Consider the following 25414-nt stretch of genomic DNA (forward strand, 5'->3'; position numbering starts at 1 on the left):
CAGCGTGGAACAGTCTATGTTCCAAACCTATATGAGCATTGCTTCCCAAATCTTCCTACGCTATATTGATGACACATTTGAGCTGCTTCTTGCACTCATGCTGAGCTTGTCCACTTCATGACCTCCAACTTCCACCCGACCCGCAAATTTACTTGGTCCATTTCTGACACCTCTCTCTCCTTTCTCCATCTCTCTGTCTCTATCTCTGGAGATACTGATATGTTTTAAAAACTCACTGATTCTCACAGCCACCTGGACTATACCTCTTCACAACCTGTCACTTGTAAAAACGCCATTCCTCTGGCCCCACTGCATTTGCTCTCAGGATGAGGCTTTTCATTTCAAAACAACTGAGATGTCCTCCTACAAAGAAAGGAGCTTTCCTTCCTGCATCAACAACACTCTACTTATCGGCATCTCTTCCATTTTGCACATGTCTGCCCTCACCCCATCCTCCTGCTGCTACACCAAGGATAGGGTTCCTGTTGTCCTCACCTACCATGTCACAAGCCTCCGTATTCAACACACAATTCTCTGTAATTCCCACTATCTCCAACAGGATCGCACCACAAGAACATCTTTCCCTCCCCTCTAGTTTCCGCTTTGCACAACGATCACTCCCTGCACAACTCCCTTGTCCACTTCTATCTTCCCACTAATCTCCCTCCTGGTACTTATCCTTGCAAGTAGAACAAGTGCCACACCTGCTCCTACACCTCCTCCCTCACCACCATTCTGGGCCCCAAACAGTCCTTCTAGGTGAGGCGACACTTGGGGTCATCCACTGTATCGGGTGCTCCCAGTGTGGCCTCCTGTACTGTATATCGGTGAGTCGTACTGTAGATTGGGAGATCACTTCATCAAGCATGTTGGCTCTGTCCACCACAAGCAGGATTTCATGGTGGCCACCCATTTCAATTCTGCTTTCCATTCCTATTCCAGCATGTTAATCCTTGGCCTCCTCGAGTGCCACGATAAGGCCACCCTCAGGCTAAATGAGCAACACCTTATATTCTGTCTGAGTAGCCTCCAACCTGGTGGTATGAGCCCCTTTTCCTTTATCATTCCCCATTTTTCTTTCTCTCTCACACCTTCTCTTCTTACCTGCCCATCACCTTCCTCTGGTTCTCTTTCCCCTTCCCCTTCTTCTACGGTCTGTTGAGCTCTCCTATCAGGTTCCATGAGAAAAAGGAATAGCCTTTTTACAGGAGATAGTGTAAGAAGAGGTACCCTGGGAATCGGTAGGTTTGTCAAAGATGTCGGTTGACAGTTTGTCTCCAGAAATGGAGACTGAGAAATCAGCAAAGGGGAGGAAGGTGTTGGAAATGGACCAAGTGAATTTAGGGCAGGATGAAAGTTGGAGGAAAAGTTGATAAAATCGGCAAGCTCATCAGTGTAGCATAGGAAGAGTTAGGGAGCATTACCAGGGAAGTTTTGAAAGTAGACTGTACTACATAACCAACAAAAAGGCAGGCATAGCGTGGGCCTATGTGAGTGCTGATGGCTACCCCTTAAGTTTGGAGATAGTAGGATAACTGAAAAAAATTGTTTGGGGTAAGGGCCAGTTCTGCCAGACAGAGGAGGGTGGAGGTGGAGGGGGTTTGGGTGGTTCTTTTGTGAAGGAAGAAGCAGAGAGCTTTGAGACCTTCTTGATGGAAATAGGAGTGGGTAGGAACTGAACATGCATTATGAAGATGAAGTGGTCAAGGCCAGGGAATTGAAAGTTACAGATCTAATACATAGAGAGGCTTTGAGGAAAGAGCTGCAGAATAAAGGGTGTAAAGGTAGTAAGGTAGAAGGGCTAAAGTGTGTGTACTTAAATGCAAGAAGCAACAGGAACAAAGGTGATGAACTGAGAGCTTGGATACATACATGGAATTATGATGTAGTGGCCATTACAGAGACTTGGCTGGCACCAGGGCAGGAATGGATTCTCAATATTCCAGGATTTCAGTGCTTTAACAGGGATGGGGGGGGGGGGGAAGGGAGGAGGGGTGGCATTACTGGTCAGGGATACTATTACAGCTGCAGAAAGGTCGTGTAATGTTGCAGGATCCTCTTTTGAGTCAGTATGGGTGGAAGTCAGGAACAAGAAGGGAGCAGTTACTCTACTGGGGTATTCTATAGGCCCCCTGGTAGCAGCAGAGATACCGAGGAGCAGATTGGGAGGCAGATTTTGGAAAGGTGCAAAAATAACAGGGTTATTATCATGGATGAATTTAACTTCCCTAATATTGATTGGCACTTGATTAGTTCCAAGGGTTTAGATGGGGCAGAGTTTGTTAAGTGTGTCCAGGATGGATTCCTGTCACAGTATGTTGACAGGCCAACTGGGGGAAATGCCAGACTAGATCTAGTATTAGGTAACGAACCGGGTCAGGTCACAGATCTGTCAGTGGGTGAGCATCTGGGGGACAGTGATCACCACTCCCTGACCTTTAGCATTATCATGGAGAAAGATAGAATCAGAGAGGACAGGAAAATTATTAATTGGGGAAGGGCAAATTATGAGGCTGTAAGGCTAGAACTTGCGGGTGTGAATTGGGATGATGTTTTTTCAGGGAAATGTACTATGGAAATGTGGTTGATGTCTAAGGATCTCTTGCAGGATGTTAGGGATAAATTTGTCCCGGTGAGGAAGATAAAGAATGGTAGGGTGAAGGAACCATAGGTGACAAGTGAAGTGGAAAATCTAGTCAGGTGGTAGAAGGCAGCATACATGAGGTTTAGGAAGCAAGGATCAGATGGGTCTATTGAGGAATATAGGGTAGCAAGAAAGGAGCTTAAGAAGGGGCTGAGAAGAGCAAGAAGGGGGCATGAGAAGGCCTTGGCGAGTAGGGTAAAGGAAAACCCCAAGGCATTCTTCAATTATGTAAAGAACAAAAGGATGACAGGAGTAAAGGTAGGACTGATTAGAGATAAAGGTGGGAAGATGTGCCTGGAGGCTGTGGAAGTGAGCGAGGTCCTCAATGAATACTTCTCTTCGGTATTCAACATTGAGAGGGAACTTGATGACGGTGAGGACAATATGAGTGAGGTTGATGTTCTGGAGCATGTTGATATGAACGGAGAGGAGGTGCTGGAGTTGTTAAAATACATTAGGACAGATAAGTCCCCGGGGCCCGACGGAATATGCCCCAGGCTGCTCCACGAGGCGAGGGAAGAGATTGCTGAACCTCTGGCTAGGATCTTTATGTCCTCATTGTCCACGGGAATGGTACCGGAGGATTGGAGGGAGGCGAATGTTGTCCCCTTGTTCAAAAAAGGTAGTAGGGATAGTCCAGGTAATTACAGACCAATGAGCCTTACGACTGTGGTGGGAAAGCTATTGGAAAAGATTCTTAGAGATAGGATCTATGGGCATTTAGAGAATCATAGTCTGATCAGGGACAGTCAGCACGGTTTTGTGAAGGGCAGATCGTGCCTAACAAGCCTGATAGAGTTCTTTGAGGAGGTGACCAGGCATATAGATGAGGGTGGTGCAGTGGATGTGACCTATATGGATTTTAGTAAGGCACTTGACAAGGTTCCACACGGTAGGCTTGTTCAGAAAGTCAGAAGACATGGGATCCAGGGCAGTTTGGCCAGGTGGATTCAGAATTGGCTTGCCTGCAGAAGGCAGAGGGTCGTGGTGGAGGGAGTACATTCAGATTGGAGGGTTGTGACTAGTGGTATCCCACAAGGTTCTGAGACCTCTACTTTTTGTGATTTTTATTAACGATCTTGATGTAGGGGTAGAAGGGTGGGTTGGCAAGTTTGCAGACGACACAAAGGTTGGTGGTGTTGTAGATAGTGTAGAGGATTGTCAAAGATTGCAGAGAGACATTGATAGGATGCGGAAGTGGGCTGAGAAGTGGCAGATGGAGTTCAACCCGGAGAAGTGTGAGGTGGTACACTTTGGAAGGACAAATTCCAAGGCAGAGTACAAAGTAAATGGCAGGATACTTGGTAGTGTGGAGGAGCAGAGGGATCTGGGGGTACATGTCCACAGATCCCTGAAAGTTGCCTCACAGGTAGATGGGGTAGTTAAGAAAGCTTATAAGCTTATTAGCTTTCATAAGTCGAGGGATAGAGTTTAAGAGCCGCGATATAATGATGCAGCTGTATAAAACTCTGGTTAGGTCACACTTGGAGTACTTTGTCTAGTTCTGGTCGCCTCACTATAGGAAGGATGTGGAAGCATTGGAAAGGGTACAGAGGAGATTTACCAGGATGCTGCCTGGTTTAGAGAGTATGGATTATGATCAGAGATTAAAGGAGCTAGGGCTTTACTCTTTGGAGAGAAGGAGGATGAGAGGAGACATGATAGTGGTGTACAAGATATTAAGAGGAATAACAGAGTGGACAGCCAGCGTCTCTTCCCCAGGGCACCACTGCTCAGTACAAGAGGACATGGCTTTAAGGTAAGGGGAGAGAAGTTCAAGGGGGATATTAGAGGAAGGCTTTTCACTCAGAGAGTGGTTGGTGTGTGGAATGCACTGCCTGAGTCAGTGGTGGAGGCAGGTACACTAGTGAAGTTTAAGAGACTACTAGACAGGTATATGGAGGAATTTAAGGTGGGGGGTTATATGGGAGGCAGGGTTTGAAGGTCGGCACAACATTGTGGGCCGAAGGGTCTGTAATGTGCTGTACTGTTCTAAGTTCTATGTAGAAGAACGAGGGCCTGAGAAGTGTCGCAGATGTAGGTAGGAAGGGACTGAGTCAAGGGAAATAGAATGCAGTCGAGATATGATGACACAAGTTCAATAGGGAAGAGTAGGCAGAGACAATAGCCTACCCAGATGGTCTGGTGTGTGGATCTTGGGTAGATTAGATTAGATTCAAGTTTGTTGTTGTCGTGTTGAGCACAGATACAAAGCCAAATGAAATGCATTTGGAGGTAGATGTGAACTGTGTGGGATAAGGGAACTATGAGTTTGGTGACAGTGGTTGGAATCGTAGATGCTGTACCTGGTTTCTTTATTTATTGATACCACATTACTTTGCATCTACTGTTCAGTTTTGTTTATTGCTTATTCTGTACTTTTTTCCTGCTGTAGTCGAAGAGGTAAAATAACATTAATTGAATTCTTCATTAAATGAAGCACAATCTGTAGAAGCAACTTGTCATAGTTCATCCTGCTGTGTTTCATTAAGAACTGGGTTTAGATTCACAAAGCAATACTGTACAGAAAAGACCTTTCGGCCCATTTCGTCCATGCTGAACTGTCATTTTGCCTATTCCCATTGACCCTATCCGGGACCATAGCTCTCCACATCCCTCCCATACATGTACTTATCCACACTTCTCTTAAATGACAAAATCAAACCTGCATCCACCACTTGGATGAACAGCTTAAAGTTCCCCCTCATATTCCCTTAAGCATTTCACCTTTCACCTTTCAATTATGATCTCTAGTTCTAGTCTCACTCAACCTCAGTGGAAAGAAGCCTGCTTGCATTTACCTATATCAAATCTCTGTTCATTCTCCTGCACTCCAGGGAATGAAGTCCTAACCTATTCAACCTTTCCCTATAACTCCGGTCTGCGAGTCCCTGCAACATCCTTGTAAATTTTATCTGTACTCTCTCAACCTTATTTATATCTTTTCTGTAGGAAGGTGACCAGAACCACACACAAAATTCCAAATTAGGCCTCACCAACATCTTATTCAACTTCAACACAACATCCCAATTCCTGTACTCTATACTTTGATTTATAAAGGCCAATGTGCCCAATGAGCCGGGTATGTAGTTAGTTCTGACTTGTACTTATTCACAATCTTCCGGCAGGCTGTTGGGAAAACTTACAGTAAATTACAAACCCTAGGAGACAAATCTTCTTTCGCCTCGAAGGCCTTGGAGTATGCAGGTGACATTCTGAAGTATACCAAGCCATATTTAGTGAACAAGGGACCAAGTGAGGGCCTGCAGCTGTTATACTGGGCTGTCGGTAAGTGCCTTTACAGCGCGTCTAATCTTTAAGTGTGACTGCCCTTTCAGATTTATCTATTTTGCTTTTAAGAAACAAGATATTTTGCCTGAACCCTTAAGTGTAATCCAGCTCAGGGTGGAAGAAGGCAACTGGAATTGGACGAGTGGAATGAGGACCTAAGGCAGATCAATGTGGCAGCTACCAGTGAGGCTAATAATTTCTGGTAATGAGAACTAAATCTTGTGGTAGTTTATAGTGTTCATCCTATGCTGTTCGGTTAGCCATTCCACATGGGAAGAGTTCACATACTGTACAAGCAGTGTTATCAATAAAGTTCAGTTGAATATCTTGCATGTTGGTGCCCTGGTGTGCTCTGCACTATCCCTCAATTTCGAACGCAGCTTGGTGTCAGAAGTGGCTGATTATCAATGAATTTGTGCTAGAGACCAAGTGAGATCCCCAACAAGAAAGGATTTATCAGAAACACAGGTTTATTATCACCGGCATGTGATGTGAGATTTGTTAACTTAGCAGCAGCAGTTCAATGCAATTCATAATCTAGAGGAGAAAATAAAATTCTAGAAATTAAAAAATAATAATACTAAATAAAGAAGTAAATCAATTACAGTATACGCATATTGAATAGATTTAAAAAACATGCAAAAAACAGAAATAATGTATATTAAAGAAGTGAGGTAGTGTCCAAAGCTTCAATGTACATTTAGGAATTGGATGGCAGAGGGGAAGAAGCTGTTCCTGAATCACTGAGTGTGTGCCTTCAGGCTTCTGTACCTCCTACCTGATAGTAACAGTGAGAAAAGGGCATGCCCTGGGTGCTGGAAGTCTTTAATAATGGACACTGCCTTTCTGAGACACTGCTCCCTGAAGATGTCCTGGGTACTTTGTAGGCTAGTACCCAAGATGGAACTGACTAGATTTACAACCCTCTGAAACTTCTTTCGGTTGTGCAGTAGCCCCTCCATACCAGGCAGTGATGCATCCTGTCAGAATGCAGTAACCCCTCCATACCAGACCGTGATGCAGCCTGTCAGAATGCAGTAGCCCCTCCATACCAGACAGTGATGCAGCCTGTCAGAATGCAGTAACCCCTCCATACCAGACAGTGATGCAGCCTGTCAGAATGCAGTAACCCCTCCATTCCAGGCAGTGATGCAGCCTGTCAGAATGCAGTAACCCCTTCATACCAGACCGTGATGCAGCCTGTCAGAATGCAGTAACCCCTCCATACCAGACCGTGATGCAGCCTGTCAGAATGCAGTAACCCTTCCATACCAGACCGTGATGCAGCCTGTCAGAATGCAGTAACCCCTCCATACCTGACAGTGATGCAGCCTGTCAGAATGCAGTAGCCCCTCCATACCAGGCAGTGATGCAGCCTGTCAGAATGCAGTAACCCCTCCATACCAGACAGTGATGCAGCCTGTCAGAATGCAGTAACCCCTCCATACCAGACCGTGTTGCAGCCTGACAGAATGCAGTAACCCCTCCATACCAGACCGTGATGCAGCCTGTCAGAATGCAGTAACCCCTCCATACCAGACCGTGATGCAGCCTGTCAGAATGCAGTAACCCCTCCATACCAGACAGTGATGCAGCCTGTCAGAATGCAGTAACCCCTCCATACCAGACCGTGATGCAGCCTGTCAGAATGCAGTAACCCCTCCATACCAGACAGTGATGCAGCCTGTCAGAATGCAGTAACCCCTCCATACCAGACCGTGATGCAGCCTGTCAGAATGCAGTAACCCCTCCATACCAGACCGTGTTGCAGCCTGACAGAATGCAGTAACCCCTCCATACCAGACCGTGATGCAGCCTGTCAGAATGCAGTAACCCCTCCATACCAGACCGTGATGCAGCCTGTCAGAATGCTGTCCACGGTACAAATATACAAGGGGTGATTGATAAGTTTGTGGTCTAAGGTAGAAGGAGTCAATTTTAGAGAACCTAACACATCTATACATAGTCCCCTCCTGCATGTACACACTTAGTCCAGCAGTCATGGAGCATACGGATCCCTTCTTTGTAGAAGTGGTCCACAGCAGGGGATATTGATAAGTTCGTGGCCTAAGGTAGAAGGAGTTGAGTTATACAGCTCTTGTTACATGCACGTGCTGTTTAACTCTTTGAAAATGCAGAAAGTTTGAAGTTAATAACTCATCTTCTACCTTCGGCCACGGACTTATCAATCACCCCACGCTGTGGACCACTTCTGGAGGTCCAAGACGCCAACTTCTACGAAGAAGGGATCTGTATGCTCCACGACCACTGGACTAAGTGTGTAAATGTAGGGAAAATAAATGTGCTAGGTTTTCTAAAATTGTTTCCTTCTACCTTAACTTATCAATCACCCCTTGTAGAAGTTTTTGAGAGTATTTTTTAACATGCCAAATCTCTTCAAACTTCTAATGAAGTATAGCCACTGTCTTGCCTTCTTTATAACTGCATCAATATGTTGGGACCAGGTTAGATCCTCAGAGATCTTGACACCCAGGAACTTGAAACTGCTCACTCTCTCCACTTCTGATCCCTCTATGAGGATTGGTATGTGTTCCTTCGCCTTACCCTTCCTGAAGTCCACAATCAGCTCTTTCATCTTATTGACATTGAGTACCAGGTTGTTGCTGCGGCACCACTCTACTACTTTGCATATCTCACTCCTGTACACCCTCTCGTCATCATCTGAGATTCTACTAACAATGATTGTATCATCAGCAAATTTATAGATGGTATTTGAGCTATGTCTAGCCACACAGTCATGTATAAATAGAGAGTTGAGCAGTGGGCTAAGCACACACCCCTGAGATGCACCAGTGATGATCGTCAGCGAAGAGTATATGTTGTCACCAATCCACACAGATTGTGGTCTTCTGGTTAGGAAGTCGAGGATCCAGTTGCAGAGGTAGGTACCCAAGTTCTGCAACTTCTTAATCAGGATTGTGGGAATGATGATATTAAAATGCTGTGCTATAACAGTCTGACAGTAAGAGTGTTCTTGTTCACATATCTCTATGAAAAATATCAAGAGACTTATCAACAGATCTGCCTGTGTAAGTTGCTAATTGTATTCACCATGAGGCTGTGCTGAGAAAGGGCCAGGGTCGCTAGGCAATGCCTTCTAGTTACACACGGAAGTGGATAATATTGTGAGCCACTAGCCTGGAGAAGTGCAGAGACACAGACACAACCAGAGAAGTTGGTGAGACTCAGGGAGAGTAAAGAAGACTTTTGTTGTACAAATAAATATAATACTAAACAAACAAACAAACAGGAAAATGGAGCAAATACCTGCAGTACCTACACCTACTTACCTAATAAACCCCCACGTTTTTCTAAACTAGGGATTTTGAGAGAAGGCTCAGATGCTTTGAGTGATTTAGGGTCGCAAGCAATCTCACTCAGGCTTCAGAACATCAAGTAAGCATGGGTGACAAAGCAGATGACATCATGGGTGGGTTAGAACTCACAGATGCTCAGGAAAAGGAATACAAAACTGTGCAGGATATGCCCTCATATATGAGAGGGCAAATTTAAACTTCAGAAAACAGGAGTCAACTAAAAAAGTAAATGACTTCATCATAGCACTGTATGCCCTGTCAGACAACTGTGGATGTGGAAATCTGAGAGATGAGCTCATTAGAGACAGGATTGTTGTTGGGCTACTAGGCACCGAATTGTCAGAGAGACTTCAGTTGTAGGCAAATCTCACACTAGACAGCTATTATGGTTCCATTACAAAATGAGGCAGTGATGTTGAAAATGGACACTGGGACAGATGTCAGAGCCATCCCTGAATTTCTGTTCACAAATCTGGTGAAGAAAATAGACATTACATTGGTTTTGGCAACAAAAAAAGTGTGGCTAGGGAAACATACAGTAGGCTCAGTGTAAAGGGAATGTTTCCATCTGCAGAAATGAGGAACAGTTAAAAGCGGATGTCTGTTTGGTTCAGGATCTCTTCTCACTACTGCTGGGATGACAGCCACCAAGAAGCTGAAACTCATTGCAAGGTTGGATTCGCTAAATTAAGTTCAGTGGCAGAAGTACCCAGAGTTGTTTACAGACCCGGAAGTACTGAAAGAACCTTATCAACTGAGGCCAGGAGTGATGCCCTACTCTCTGTCCATATGTGATCAGAACATCACAAGGTGAAATCAAGTGGAACAGGTGTGCACTTGTGCAGCTTCGAAGTCCACAGAAGGTAGAGAAATAGAGCAGCCTGATGCTTATGATGAGGACCACTTACTTGAGATGGACGCACCTGTTCAAGAATCTCCCTCCACTCCAACACTCCCTGGAACCTATACCAGATCATGGCATTTATCCGTCCCACCACAGAGATGAATTCCACTGTCTAATAGCTTAGGGCAAGTGAACAAAGAGGCAGAATAATCATCTCACTTTGCTGGAATATTCAGGAAGTTGATCCTGACTTCCATTAGAATTTTAAAGAGTTCAAATGTTGAAAATATTTTACAAAGTGAGACTGTTCTTAAAAATTAAGGAAAATGTTATAACGTTAGTAATTCTTCTTTATGCTTATGTAAAGAGCATAAGTTACAAAGTTCCACAGTTTAGGAGCTTCATTCAGAAAAGCTGACCTGTCAATTATCTTTTGAGGGAGATTGTTTAAATTTAAGAGACCTGCTGAAGAACAACTGAGTTTGAGCAGGATTATAAAACAAAAGAGATTCTGTTATAAATTTATTTATTCAGATTTATTTATCATATAAATGGGTCATAAACAAGAGATTCTACAGATGTTGGATATCCTGAGGTAAGGTCTCAACCCAAAGCATCAACTCTTTATTCCTCTCCTGACCTGCTGTGTACCTCCAGCATTTTGTGAAATGTGTCTTTTTGCAATAACAACCAACACACTGATAGTCTGCTGGGGCAGCCCACAAGTGTTAGCACACATTTGGGCACCAACATAGCATGCCAACAATGTTCAGCAGAACGATACTAGCAACAATGATAACAGCAAAACTAGCCCCATTTCTCCCTCCCCATGTACATACACAGTCCTCTAACTCTAGGGCAGGCCATTTTCAGCCTGCAGCTTTTCAGACACTCAGCCCTGACTTCCCAAGCAGACTCACAGACATTCACTGAAATTTCTCAGAAGACAGCTAGGGCCTAGTGAGGGTCTGTGAGTCCTAGGGTCTAACCCTAGGATACTCACCATATCACAACTGATGTGTGGGTCAAATGCAATTGTGTTTGGATCTAAATTTTTACACACAACCCTTTCAACTTATGTAGTGACTTTTGTGTGGTACCTGTTTGAACTTACATAATACAGGCACTCAGACCCATGACATTGTACTCACCTTTTAACCTTAACGTTTGATAATACATTATGGAAGTTATGTTGCACCTTTACAAAGCTCTAGTTAGGCCATATCTGGAGTATTGAATACGGTACAGGTCACCCTACTATAGGAAGGATGTTGAGGCTTTGGAGAGGGTGCAGAAGAGGTTTACCAGGATGTTGCCTGAATTAGAGGTCATGTGCTATAATAAAAGGTAGACAAACTTGGGGTTGTTTTCTCTAGAGTGCTGGAAGCTGAGAGGAGATCTGATAGAGGTTTATCAGTTTATTGGTGGCCAGATAGAGTAGACAGACGTTCTCTTTTTCCCAGGGTTAATATGTCTAATACCAGAGGAAATGCATTGAAGGTGAGAAGGAGCTGTGCGGGGATTGCTTCTTACACAGAGTGGTGGGTGCCTTGAGCATACTGCCTAGGGTAGTGTAGAGGCAGATGCATTAGGGATTTTTAAGAGATGTTTAAATAGGCACATAAATTAAGGAAAATGGAATGATATGGACATTGACCATAAGTCCATAAGATATAGGAGCAGAACTAGGCCATTTGGCCCATCGAGTCTGCTTTGTCATTTCATCATGGTTGATCCATTTCCCTCTCAACCCCAGTCTCCTGCCTTCTCCCTGTAACCATTGTGTAGGCAGAAAGGATTAGTTTAGTTGGCCATTTGAACAACATAGAATAAAAACAGTACAGCCCAGGAACAGGCCTTTTGGTCTATGCTGTTGTGCCAAACCAGCTAAAAAGCAAGCCAAAAACACCCAAGAACTAATCCCTCCTACCAAACGTCTCTTAAAAGCCTCTAATGTATTTGCCTCTATGGCCATACAAGGCAGCGTATTCTAGGCATCCACCACTCGGAGTAAAAACGTACTCCTCGAATCACCTTGAACCCACCCCCTCTCATCTTCATTTCATGCCCACTGGTATAAGACACTTCAACCTTGGGAAACAGATACTCCCAGTCTACTCTATCTATGCCTCTCATTATCTTATAAACCTCTATCAGATCTCCACTCAGCCTCCAGCGCACCAGAGAAAAATACCCAAGTTTATCCATCCTCTCATGATAGCACTCGACATCTAAACCATGCAGCATCCTGGTAAACCAATCACAAGGAAGAGAAAATCTGCAGATGCTGGAAACCCAAGCAACACACACAAAATGCTGGAGGAACTCAACAAGTCAGGCAGCATCTATGGAAAAGAATACAGCTGACATTTTGGGCTGAGACCCTTCAGCAGGACTATAGTTAGGCAATATTCCAGATGTGGCCTAGTCAGAATTTTATGAAGTTGGAGCATAACCTCTTGACTTCAGAATTCAGTGCCTCGATTAATAAAAGCAAGCATTCCATAAGCCTTCTTAACCACCTTATCAACCTGTGAATTGTGTGGACTAAATAAGTCATTATCCCATTATTTATAATGGATTCAAGAATTCTCCAACAGCTAACACACACAAAATGCGAGAGGAACTCAGCAGGTCAGGCAGAGTCTATGGAAGTGAATAATAAACAGTCAACATTTTGGGCTGAGATTCTTCTTCAGGACTGGAAAGGAAGGGGGAAGATACCAGAGCAAAAAGGTGGGGGAGGGGAAGGAAGACAAGCTAGGAGGTGATAGATGAAACCAGGTGGGTGGGGGAGGCATGAAGTAAGAAACTGGGAAGTGATAGGTAGAAATGGTAAAAGTCTGAAGAAGAAGGAATCTGATAGGAGAGTGGCAAAGGAAAGGAGAAGGGGCACCAGGGGAGATGATAGGCAGGTGTAACCACCTTAGTTTAGCAGGAAACTGGGTAACTGCCTTTGTGAGGAAGGTTCAGATGAGTGTGATGGTGCCATTACTGTCCTAAACAAGTATTCATTAGTTTGAAGGTACTATTTAGAATAATCAGAAGCATTCTCCTGCAGTTACAAATTGCCACTGCAGGCTATTGTAAATGGTTGAACAGAGATCATTTCACTTTGGTACACAGATCATATCAGCTAATATTAATGACTTTGTTGGAGATGCTGCACTGTGCTAATGAAATGACTGTCATCTTAAGACAACATTTCACTTTGATCTTCAATCATTAACACCGCTTTGTTGCGGGATGAGACTTCCATCTCAATATGAGAGCTTCCAATTCAGGTTTCCGTCAGGCTGGTGGAGGCTAAAGTGCCAGTGCAACAAAAGGATATTTTCCAAAGATAAAGAAAATTTTCCTTTCTACAAAGAAAGCAAAATGGCCTAATTTACCTTGGACTTTGCATGACCCAACCCATTTCCTTTCAGTTTAATATGTTCTCCCTTATTTGTAAGTAGGTTGACGGGATAATTGTGTTATTTTTAAACTAATAGATTTAAGAAATGTTTTTGTATTATCGATTTTACTGGTGAAGCACGAATGAACATCTTTGGAGTTACGGTAATTGACACACTGCGAGATTGTTCAATGTTAGAGGGCCATTGACAGTATTTAACTGTAAATGCTCACGTCTCCTGGTCCTTTCAAGCCTTGACATACAATTAGAGGTTTAATTGAAAATTGGAATTGAGCTACACGACTTAGTGGGCATGGTTACCGAGGAAGGGCAAACTGAATCTGACCAGCATAAGTGCACAACTGAGTGGCAAGTAACACCAGGAAGAAAGCAACTAAACTTCTTTAATTACACAGTAATTAAATCTTCACACACAAAATATATAATTGGTTACTGCAGATGAATACATGTCAATCTATTCAGAATGATAATGAACAAATGAGGAGGTTAGCCAAGGAGGAGAGATTGAGTCACTTGGGACTATACCTGCTGTAATTCAGAGGAACCAGAGGAGATTTAATGAAATTCTGCAAAATAGTGAAGGAAATAAGACAGAGGCAAAAAAGTTGTTTTCACTGGTGAGACTTGAACTAGACTCAAGATACGGGAAAACACATTTAGGACAGGACAAAACATTCCCCGATACTCTCCAACCCCCTCACGCACAAAGGCAGTCGTCCAACTCCAGTGTCCAGGTTCCAAGTTCCAGACTTCCAGTTGATCCTTGGATCATCAGTATCGAACCCCGACTAGCCAATGACGGGATACCAAACTCCAGGTTTGAACCCATTCACACCAACTGACCGGCCCCTATGCCTCCTCCTAACTCCTATTTACATGCACATCTGATCCTCAGACTGACTGATCTAGCGCAGCCCAATATCTGCGTATGTCCTTCCTTACTGAGCGTGAAGCAGAGGCCTGGAGTCCGGATATCCTTTGTCTCCGTGTCCACGTCACTGGAACAGAGGCCTGGACTCCAGATGATTTGTCTCCATGTCCACATCACTGGAACAGATGCCTGAACTCCAATTAACCGTTCTCTCCATGTCCACATCACTGGAACAGATGCCTGAACTCCAATTAACCGTTCTCTCCATGTCCACATCACTGGAACAGATGCCTGAACTCCAATTGACCGTTATCTCCATGTCCACATCACTGGAACGGAGGCCTGGACTCCACTTGACCATCATCACCATGTCCACGTCACTGGAATGGAGGCTTGGACTCCAAATGTCCGCTCATTACACATCATCGTCACTGGCCTACGAGTGCAGAGCAGTAACCTGACTTCAAACTCCCCTACATCCCTGTCCCTGAACTCAATTATGACCTCTAACTGCCCCAAACCTTAATATGATCTCGTGGCAGCATAATTGAGCTTTGACCAGCAACCAATGTGCATTTCGAATTGATTAGCAAAAGCAAATTAAAGGAGGGCAGGGCAAATGCAGTGTCCATTGTCTGAGTGGACAGATTCAGAATGGTGATCTTGAGTCTTTAGATCTTCAAGGCTTCAGTTAGAGGACAATCAATGCCTCTCATTATCTTGTACACCTTTGTCAGGTCACCTTCCATCCTTCATCGCTGCAAGGAGAAAAGTAAGAGAAAGTTCAGTTAGAGAAAGTAAGGAAGCATGGGATCCAAGGGGACATTGCTTTGTGGATACAGAATTGCCTTGCCCACAGAAAGCAAAGAGTGGTTGTAGATGGGTCATATTCTGCATGGAGGTCAGTCACTGGTATGAAGTGCCTCTGGGATCTGTTCTGAGACTTTTACTCTTTGTGATTTTTATAAATGACCTGGATGAGGAAGTGGAGGGATGGGTTAGTAAATTTGCTGATGACGCAAAGGTTGGGGGTGTTGTGGATAGTGTGGAGGGTTGTCAGAGGTTACAGCAGGGCATCAATAGGATGCAAAACTAGGCTGAGAAGTGGCAGATGGAGTTCAACCCAGTTAAGTGTGAGGTGGTTCAATTTGGTAGGTCAAATATGATGGCAGAATATAGTATTAATGGTAAGACTCTTGGCAGTGTGAAGGATCGTAGGGATCTTGGGGTCCGAGTCCATAGGACACTCAAAGCTGCTGCGCAGGTTGATTCTGTGGTTAAAAAGGCATACGGTGCATTGGTCTTCATCAAACGTGGGATTGAGTTTAAGAGCCGAGACATAATGTTACAGCTATGTAGGAATCTGGTCAGACCCCACGGATTACTGTGCTCAATTCTGGTCGCCTTACTATAGGAATGATGTGGAAACTATAGAAAGGGTGCAGAGGAGATTTACAAGGATGTTGCTTGGATTGGGGAGCCATAAGAGAATAGGTTGAGTGAAGTTGGCCTTTTCTCCTTGGAGCGAAGGAGGATGAGAGGTGACCTAATGGAGGTGTAGAAGATGATGAGAGGCATTGATCATGTGGATAGTCAGAGGCTTTTTCCCAGGGCTGAAATGGCTAGCATGAGAGGGCATAGTTTTAAGGTGCTTGAAAGTAGGTCCAGAGGAGATGGCGGGGTAAGTTTCTTACGCAGCGAGTGGTGAATGCATGCAATGGGCTGCCAGTGGCGGTGGTGGAGGCGGAAATGATAGGGTCTTTTAAGAGACTCATGGACAGGTACATGGAGCTTAGAAAAATAGAGGGCTATGGGTAAGCCTAAAGTAGTTCTAAGATAAGTACATGTTCGGCACAGCTTGTGGACCAAAGGGCCTGTATTGTGCTGTAGATTTTCTTTGTTTCTAGAGAAAGCAAAGAAAAGATCAAGGTTAAGTTTTTTCCATCTGTTCTTTCTGTCTGGTCAGTTAGGTCAGTAGAGATGCCAGGCAATATAGTGGACCGCTCCTCTGTGGGATGTGGGAAGGCTTGGAGGCCTCCAGTGTTCCTGACCACTACATCCAGTTGTAGCTTCTAACAAAGAGTATTAAGGAGTTGGAGCTGGAACTAGATGAACTCCAAATCATTTGGGAGGCTGAGGGGGTGATAGATAGGACAATTAGGGAGGTAGTTACACCCAAGGTGCAAAACAAAGGAAACAGGGTGACAGTCAGGAAGGAGAAAGGCATTAAGGAGCCAGTGCAGAGTACCCCTTTAGCCATCCCCTTTGGCAACAGATTTTTGTCTGCCATGCGATTTAAATATTGAGCATTTAATTCAACGTTGTTTGTTTATTTTCTGGATCTTCTGTGCGCTAATGCAAAAATATAGTGAAGCGTGGAGATATGTATTATCCAAAGACAAGCAACATCTGCCCAGATGTTATTTCTGAGGTTTAGACATGGTGGTGTTGCCAGTGATGAACACGAACAGCTCACGTCAAGCAGGCTTTTGCAGTGCAAAAGTCTTAGCCACATTTATATAGCTAGGGTACCTTAGACTTTTGCATAATACCCTATTTGCCAATGCGGAGCAGAGAGCTAGTTTGTTAATCTGGCAGGAGCAAAGGATGCTGGGAATGACAAGGGTGGAGCGCCGTGGGAGAGGTTTGCAACAGGTGGCAGAGAGGGAGTGCTGGGGCAGGAGAGCTGACATCGGTGTAGACACAGCCAGACCTGAGATACCAGGCAAGATCATCTGATTCCCAACCAACGTCTCTCTGGTGCTTCCCTCTCCCTCCACTCTCCCATCCCCTTTTCCCAACCAGGATTCCCCTCTCCCAATCCCCTTCCCAATCTCAGTCCTCAATAGAGACCAATATCAGAATCAGGTTTATCATCACTCACACTTGTCATGATTTTTTTTTTAACAGCAGCAGGACAGCACAATACATAAACTTACTACAGTACTGTGCAAAAGTCTCAGGCTCCCTAGCTATATCATCATTATCATTCTGTGCCATGTTGTATGATGTGGGCGATCATGGTCTCATTTGGCAATTGTTCTACAGATTTTTTTACAATATGGATGACCCCTGCAATGATCGATGCTTTTCAGAGATTGTCTGCCTGGCGTCAGTGGTCACATAACCAGGACTTGTGCTACGCACCGGCTGCTCTTACGACCATCCACCACCTGCTCCCATAGTTTCACATGACCGTGATCAGGGGTCAAGTAGATGCCTGTGGGTGACCTGCAGACTAGTGGAAGAAAGGAGCACTTTACACCTCCTTTGATAGAGATGTATCTCCAGCCCCCTACACCCTAGCAAAAGACGTTTGCACAGTACTGTATCTGTTTGAGAAACCCTAAGCCTGAGTAATCCTCACTCATCAGAGATTGTTGTACGACTAACCTGAAATGAGAACTCTTGTTCAAAAAACTGGGTATCCAAATATGTAATACCGTTCCAAACCAGCAGCAGAGGCAATACGAAGAATGCAATTAGGTTGTAAAGTGGAGTTCAAACAATGTACAGAACTGTCACTGAACCAGATTTCTGATAAGTTAATAAATAGTCTTTAATAAAATTCTCTGAAATGTCTTAGCAATTTTCAAAGGAGATGAAATAATCCCGCTACAGCCGCATCACCTAACGAAATTTTATGTAGATACAGTCAGACTGTGTATATCACAGTTACGTGTATATTGTGTTTAATAGGATTGTTTTTATATTTATATTTATTGTGTCTTTATTGTGTACTTTATGCTTATTGTGTTTTTTATGCTACATCGGATCTACAGTAACAATCGTTTTGTTCTCCTTTACAGTTGTGTACTGAAGAACAACAAAAAAGCAAACTTAAATCTTGATTTTTTTCTTTGCAGGCTGCATTGTCAAGCACTGGGCTCTGATATTGGCCACTTCAAAGTCTCAACCATTCTTGTTCCGGATTATTGATCGTCTGTTATTGCCACATACGCTGTTTCAGCAGGGAACAGAACTGCCCCCAGCACTGCTATCTGCCATTCGAGATAACTTGCCATTATATCTACAAGTAAGGACCATCACACCACAGTTATCTTCAGGATGTCCTGAGAGCTTTTTCAACAGATGCCCTTTTCATATTCCGTTTAATTATGTTGATGGCATTCTGAGTGCTCATGGTTTTCTTTAAAAATCTTAGAATCTCCTTTGTGCTGTGAATTTGTCAGAATTGTGGTGCCAGGTCAGGATGGACAGAGTCCAAACAATGGGGTGTTCCTCCTTTTCCTAAAAATAGAACCAGTGTTTCTTCAGTGTGGGGCAAGGATTGGGGGAAGTGGAACTGGTGCTTTGGTTAAACAGCTTGTTTTCCAAATGTTAATTCCCATTTTCTGTTCTCATCTCCAGCCAGACTTCCAACTCTGACCTTGGCTTCATTCTTTCTTGATTTGAGTCACTGTGAAGGCATAAAGTTACCATCGATTAAAAAAGTGAAATAGTATGAAAAATAAATAAATAATGAAATAAAGTAGTTAACATCATCCATCATCAAGGACCCCCATCGCACCGGACATACCCTCTTCTCATTGCTGCCATTAGGGAGGAGGAACAAGAGCCTGAAGCACGCACTCACTGATTCAGGGAGGTAAGGTAGTGTTGATGGGTTCATGACCCATTTAGAAAACTGACAATGGAGAGGAAGAAGCTGTTCCTAAATCATAGAGACTCTTGGCTCCTGTAGTAATGAGAAGAGGGCATGTCCCAGATGCTGAGGTTCCGTCATGATGGATTGATGGGCGCTGCCTTCTTGAGACACTGCTTGTTGTTGAACATTACAGCAGAAATCAGGTCCTTTAGCCCATAAGGTTGTGCTGACCTTTTAACCTACTCCAAAATCAATCTCACTCTTCCTCCCTACATAACCCACCATTTTCCTTTCATCCATGTGTCATTCCATCTCCAAAATGTTTCTAATGTATCTGCCCATCATCACTATGTGTTCCAAAACCCATCACTATATGTGTAAAACAAACTTATCTCTGACATCCCTCCCCTTCCCCCAATACTTACCTCCAGTTTCCTCTAGTCACCTTAAAATTATGCACCCTCTTGTATTAGACTTTTCTGCACCATCCATGCCTCTTATCATCTTGTACACCTCTGTCAAGTTACCTCTCATCTTCCTTCACCCCAAAGAGAAAAGCACAGCCTCTCTGAACCTATAAGTAATACTTTCTAATCCAGGCATCATCCTGGTGAATCTCCTCTGCACGCTCTCTCTTTTTTAGCATTATTTGCCCATTTTTCTAATTTATGGCAATTTTATGCCTTTGCACTGTACTCTGCCGCAGAACGGTTTCACATTATACAAGTCAGTGATAATGAATCTGGGTTTTTATAGTCTGTCTATCTGTAGTTTCTCATAAATTCTATTGTATTTTTTAATTTTCCTATAAATGCCTGCAAGAAAACAAATCTCAGTGTATGCAGTGTATGGTAACATACTGTACATGTGCCTTGATAATAAATTTACTTTGATTTTGATCTTGGAGATGCCCTCAATAACTAGTGACATTTTGAGTGACATTTTTTTCCTGTTTCAGGGTTTAGCAGCTATAGTTGGACACACAACAGTTCAGGTTGCATATGTTAAGCAGCAACTCCGAAGTATAATTCTCAAGTACTTTGATCGCTTCCTTCCACCGTCTACTACTGGGTCAGGTGTCGTCAGTCACCCGTTATTAATAGCACTTCGTGAGTCAACCCCAGTAGCTCAACAACTGTTGCTGCGGAAAGCTGTTGTTCTGGTCATAAGGTAAGAGATTCTTGGGCCTCAAGGACTTATGGGAAGATCTCTTTAAAACTTATTGAATGTTGCACACCTTGAAAGAGTGGATATGAAGATGATGTTTCCTATAGTGGTGAGTCTAAGAACAGATGGCCTCAATAGATTCCTGGAACAGGGCACAGCCTTAGAATTGAAAGGCATCCATTTAGAACAGAGATGACAAGGAATTTATTTAGCCAGAGGGCAGTGAATCTGTGAAATTCATTGCCATGGACAGTTGTCGATGCAAAACTGGGCTGAGAAGTAGCAGAGGGAGGGGTATAAGATGATGAGAGGTATTGATCGTGTGTGCAGTCAAAGGCTTTTTCCCAGGGCTGAAATGGCTAACACGAGAGGGCACAGTTTTAAGGTGCTTGGAAGTAAGTACAGAGGAGATGTCAGGGGTAAGTTTTTTATGCAGAGAGTGGTGAGTGTGTGGAATAGGCTGCCAACGACAGTGGTGGGGGCGGATACAACAGGGTCTTTTAAGAGACTCCTAGACAGATACATGCAACTTAGAAAAATAGAGGGCTACGGGGAACCCTTGGTCATTTCTAAAGTAAGTACATGTTCGGCACAGCATTGTGAGCCGAAGGGCCTGTATTGTGCTGTAGGTTTTCTGTGGTTCTAAATGCATTTATTATCAATAGAATCTGTGAAATGCATCACAAATTTCATGCACCAGAATACTTCTGCCACAACTAGTTTTGATGTTCATTTTGGATTTGAAAGCACATGAGCTGCTGTTCCAAGGATTCTGTCCCTTGGGAAAGTTGTTTTTAATTATTCAATGCAAATTTACGAGACAAACAGCTGATATCACATATGGGAATTTCAAGTGTAGAGCTTCGTATGCGAAGTGCTAGAGGACCTCAGTAGGTCAGGCAGCGTCTGTGATAATGAATTAACAGTCAGAATTTTGGGCTGAGACTAGCGTTTTGTGTCTGTTGCTCCGGATTTCCTGCGTCTGCAGAATCTCTTGTTTTTAAGTATAGACCATGCTCGTTTCTCACTGCTGCCATCAGGAAGTAGATATAGGATCCTCAGGACCCACCAGCAACAGGCTCAGGAACAGTTATTACCCCTCAACCATCAGGCTCTGAATCAGAGGGGATAACATCACTCAATTTCACTTGCCCCATCACTAAACTGTTCCCACAACCCATGGATGTGCTTTCAAGGACTCTTCATCTAGTTCTCGATATCTATTGCCTATTTACTTATTATTGCGATTCTATTTTATTTTTCTCTTATGTGTTTGCAGTTTGGTCTCTTTTGCATATTGATTGTCCATCTTTGTTGTGGCTGGTTTTTCATTGATTTTATTGTGTTTCTTTGTAATTACTGTGAATGCATACAAGTAAATGAGTTTCATGGTTGTATATGGTGCCGTATATGTACTTTGATAATAAGTGTACTTTGAACTTTGAAATGCAGGTATCTGCTTCAAAGATTAACATTAATTTGATAAACCACCTTTTTTCCTTGACAATTTGTGTTCTGCAGGCTATAGCGGAGCTTTAATAAATATTCACCATTGTCACTATCTAATTCTGCTCTATGTAACTATTTACAGATTACACAAGTTTACAGTGTTGCTACTTATAGTGCATTTGAATGGTTTCTGCAGCTTCTGAACTTATTCTCACCAATTACTCTCCCTCCAGTGAAAGCTACATGCAGTTCAGAAGTCATGCTCCTCCTCCTCGCTTAGCAGCAGTCTTGTCGTTCCTTCTTGATCTTTTACAAAGAAACCAAAACAGTGACACAGCCAGTGAGGCTCAGCTGCTCCTGCCTACAGTGCTGAAATGTCTAATGTTGGTTAACGAACCACAAGGTGAGTCTCCTCATTACTTCCTTGTGGTTGAAAAATATAAAATTTCTGTTTGCTTGTTTATTTATCTCCTAATAAGGCATTTAAGACTTTGTGGCAGCAATGCAGTGCAAAATTTTGAAAATTATTTTGGAAATAATTCAGAAGATGTGTAGATCAGGTGGTTGATGGTTGGGTTGAGTTGTTTTCCGATCTTGGCAATTTACTTGCAAGTGTTTCGTCACCATATGAGGAGACGTCATCAGTGTGTTGTTGATTGTGCTGTGTCCTCTGAATGCTTGTCCTTAATGTACTTTTCAAGGATCAATGAATATCAACTGGCTGTAAGGCCACATGACCAACTTTCCCGAGTCTCTAACCGTGGAGGCTGAGAGGGGACCAAGTTCGACTGGGCATCAGTGAAAGTCGTGGCACAAGAGAATTCGCGGCATGCAAGAGAATTCCTAGAGGCAGGGTCCTTTGAGAACAATTCAGTCAACAAACACTAGACCTCAATCCTATTTATGAGCCGATGCAGGCAAAATTCTAGACCAGCATACACAATGTTTGCCACACTGCCAATCAGTGATGAAATTTCCTCCACACATTGTCTTTATGAAATGATGTCCAGTCATTTGATTGAAAAGTATTTAAAGGCCAAGCATTCAGAGGACACACCACATTCAACAGCGCATTGAAGATGTCTCCTCACATGATGATGAAACATTTGCAAGTAAATTGCCAAGATTGGAAAAACTTTATTTGCTTGTTTATTTACTTATTAATTAGGATATAATGTGGAATAGGTCCTCTCAGCCCTTTTTCATTTATTTAAGGGATTTGGCATTGCCTGCCAAGCCAGCATTTATTTCCCATCCCTATTTGCCCTTGAGAAGGTGGTGATGAGCACCCTTCTTGAACTGCTGGAATCCCCGAGGTGTAGGTACACCTACAATGCTGTTAGGGAGGGAATTCCGTGATTTTGACCCAGCGGCAATGAAGGACCGGTGATATGTTTCCAAATGAGGGTGGTGAGTCACTTGGAGGGGATTTCCAAGTGGTGGTGCTCCCAGGTATCTGGTGTTCTCATCCTTCTAGATGGTAGTGGTCGTGGGTCTGAGAGGAGCTGCCTTAGGAACTTTGGTGCGTTGTTGCAGTGCATCTTGTAGATAGTACACACAGCTGCAACTGTTCATCGATGGTGGAGGGATTGGATGCTTGTGGAAGGGGTACCAATCACATGGGCTGCCCACTGGGGATTCCGTGATGGTGATGCCACTGAATGTCAAGGGGATGATGGTTAGAGCCTCTCTTGTTGGACATAATAGGCAATAGACAGTAGGGGCAGGAGTCGGCCATTCGGCCCTTCTAGCCAGCACCACCATTCACTGTGATCATGGCTGATCATGATCAATGGTCAATGCCTGGCACTTGCTTGGCTCAAATGTTACTTAGCCCAAGCCTGGATATTGTCCATGTCCTGCTGCATTTGAATATGAACTGTTTCCCTACCTGAGGAGTCACGAATGTGCAATCCCCCAATTTTAATCCTAGCTTAATCATGGGACAATTCACAATGATTAATTAACCTCCTGGTATGTCATTAGACTGGGGGAGGAAACTGGAGCTGCTGGAGGAGACTGATGCATTGCACTAGGAGAATGTACAGATTCTTTACAATCAGCCATGGGAAATGAGCCCAGTTCGCTGTTAATGTAAAACACTGTGCTAACACTACACCACCATACTGTCCTATTACTGTAAGTTACAAAAAAAATTCAAATAACTGCTGCAAAAGAGGTATACAAGGGAAAGTTCATGGAGCATTCCAAGATCTGATTGCAAAGGGGAAGAGATTGACTATGAGTCTACATGCCCCTGTACCTTGTCCCTGTTGGTTGTAATGAGTAGAGGGCAAGCCCCGGGTGGTGAGGATCTAATGTTGGAGCTATATAGGACCCTGGTCAGATCCCACTTGGAGTACTGTGCTCAGTTCTGGTCGCCTCACTACAGGAAGAATGTGGAAACCTTAGAAAGGGTACAGAGGAGATTTACAAGGATGTTGCCTGGATTGAGGAGCATGCCTTATGAGAATAGGTTGAGTGAACTCAGCCTTTTCTCTGTGTAGTGAGCCTTTTCTCCTGATAAAGGTGTATAAGATGATGAGAGGCATTGATCATGTGAAATGGTTGCCACAAGAGGACACAGGTTTAATGTGCTGGGGAGTAGGTGCAGAGGAGATGTCAGAGGTAAGGTTTTTTTACTTGGAGAGTGGTGAGTGCATGGAATGGGCTGTCGGCAATGGTGGTGGAGGCAGATACGATAGGGTCTTTTAAGAGACTTTTGGATAGGTACATGCAGCTTAGAAAAATAGAGGGCTATGCGTAAGGCTAGTAATTTCTAAGGTAGGGACATGTTTGACACAACTTTGTGGGCCGAAGGGCCTGTATTGTGCTGTGGGTTTCTATGTTTAATAATGGATGTCACCTTCTTCAGGCATCATCATTTAAATATTCTGTCAACAGTGGAGAAGGAGCTGGCTGAGTCTACACCTTCGTTCAATCCTGTGTATTGGAGCCTGCTTAGGAGGCAGTAACGCATACAACCTGTCAGAATACTCTCCACAGTACATCTGTTAAAATTTGCAGTCATCTTTGGTGACACAGCAAATCTTATCAAATTTGTGATGAAGTGTAGACGCTGACATGTTGTCTTTGTAATTGTGTCGATATGTTGGGTCCAGGATAAGTCTTTTGAGATGCTGATGCTCAGGAACTTGATGCTGCGACGCCTCAGTGAGGACTGTTGATGTTTCCCCGGCCTCCCCTGCCACATTAAATTCCCTGGTCCTGCTGACGTTGTGTATGAGGTTGTTGTTGCGACAACACTCAATCAGCTGATCTGTCTCACTCCCGTTTGCCTCCTCGCCATCTGAGATTCTGCCAACAATAGTGATGTCATCAGTGAATCTATGCATGCTGTTTGATCAGAACAATGCAATAAATGAAACTCGCTTTTTTGTGACTAGTTTATTTGGCACCGTGTGGATACAGCTGGGGCAGCTTGGCAGGGTAACAGTTAGTGTAATGCTTTACAGTTCCTGTGACACGGGTTCAATTCCTGCCACCATATCTAAGTAGGTTGTATGCTTTTCCCATGACTGCATGGGTTTCCTCCGGGATCTCCCACAGTTCGGGTTAGTGAGCTGTGGGTATGCTATCTTGGTGCTGAAAGCTTGGTAACACTTGCCCACAGAATAACCACAGATTGTGTTGGTCATTGACACAAATCTCACCTTTTACTGGATGTTTCAATGTTCATTCATTCATTATGTGCCTGTCATATGACATAAGTGATCATGGTCTTTCCATGACCTTGATAGTTCTTGGCAAATTTTTTGATGA

General features: G+C 43.7%; 1 protein-coding gene across 3 annotated transcripts in view; it reads left to right on the forward strand.

The window, feature by feature from the left end:
- Positions 1–25414, forward strand: part of mms22l (MMS22-like, DNA repair protein) — a 268328-nt gene that overhangs the window by 234732 nt on the left and 8182 nt on the right. For all 3 annotated transcript variants that reach the window (XM_059981367.1, XM_059981368.1, XM_059981369.1), the window contains 4 exons: positions 5773–5932; positions 18273–18442; positions 19974–20185; positions 21865–22034. In XM_059981367.1, the coding sequence (XP_059837350.1) occupies positions 5773–5932; positions 18273–18442; positions 19974–20185; positions 21865–22034 (712 nt within the window). The remainder of the gene's footprint in view (positions 1–5772; positions 5933–18272; positions 18443–19973; positions 20186–21864; positions 22035–25414) is intronic.

The sequence above is a fragment of the Hypanus sabinus genome, chromosome 10, assembly GCF_030144855.1.
Source record: "Hypanus sabinus isolate sHypSab1 chromosome 10, sHypSab1.hap1, whole genome shotgun sequence".
Taxonomy (NCBI): domain Eukaryota; kingdom Metazoa; phylum Chordata; class Chondrichthyes; order Myliobatiformes; family Dasyatidae; genus Hypanus; species Hypanus sabinus.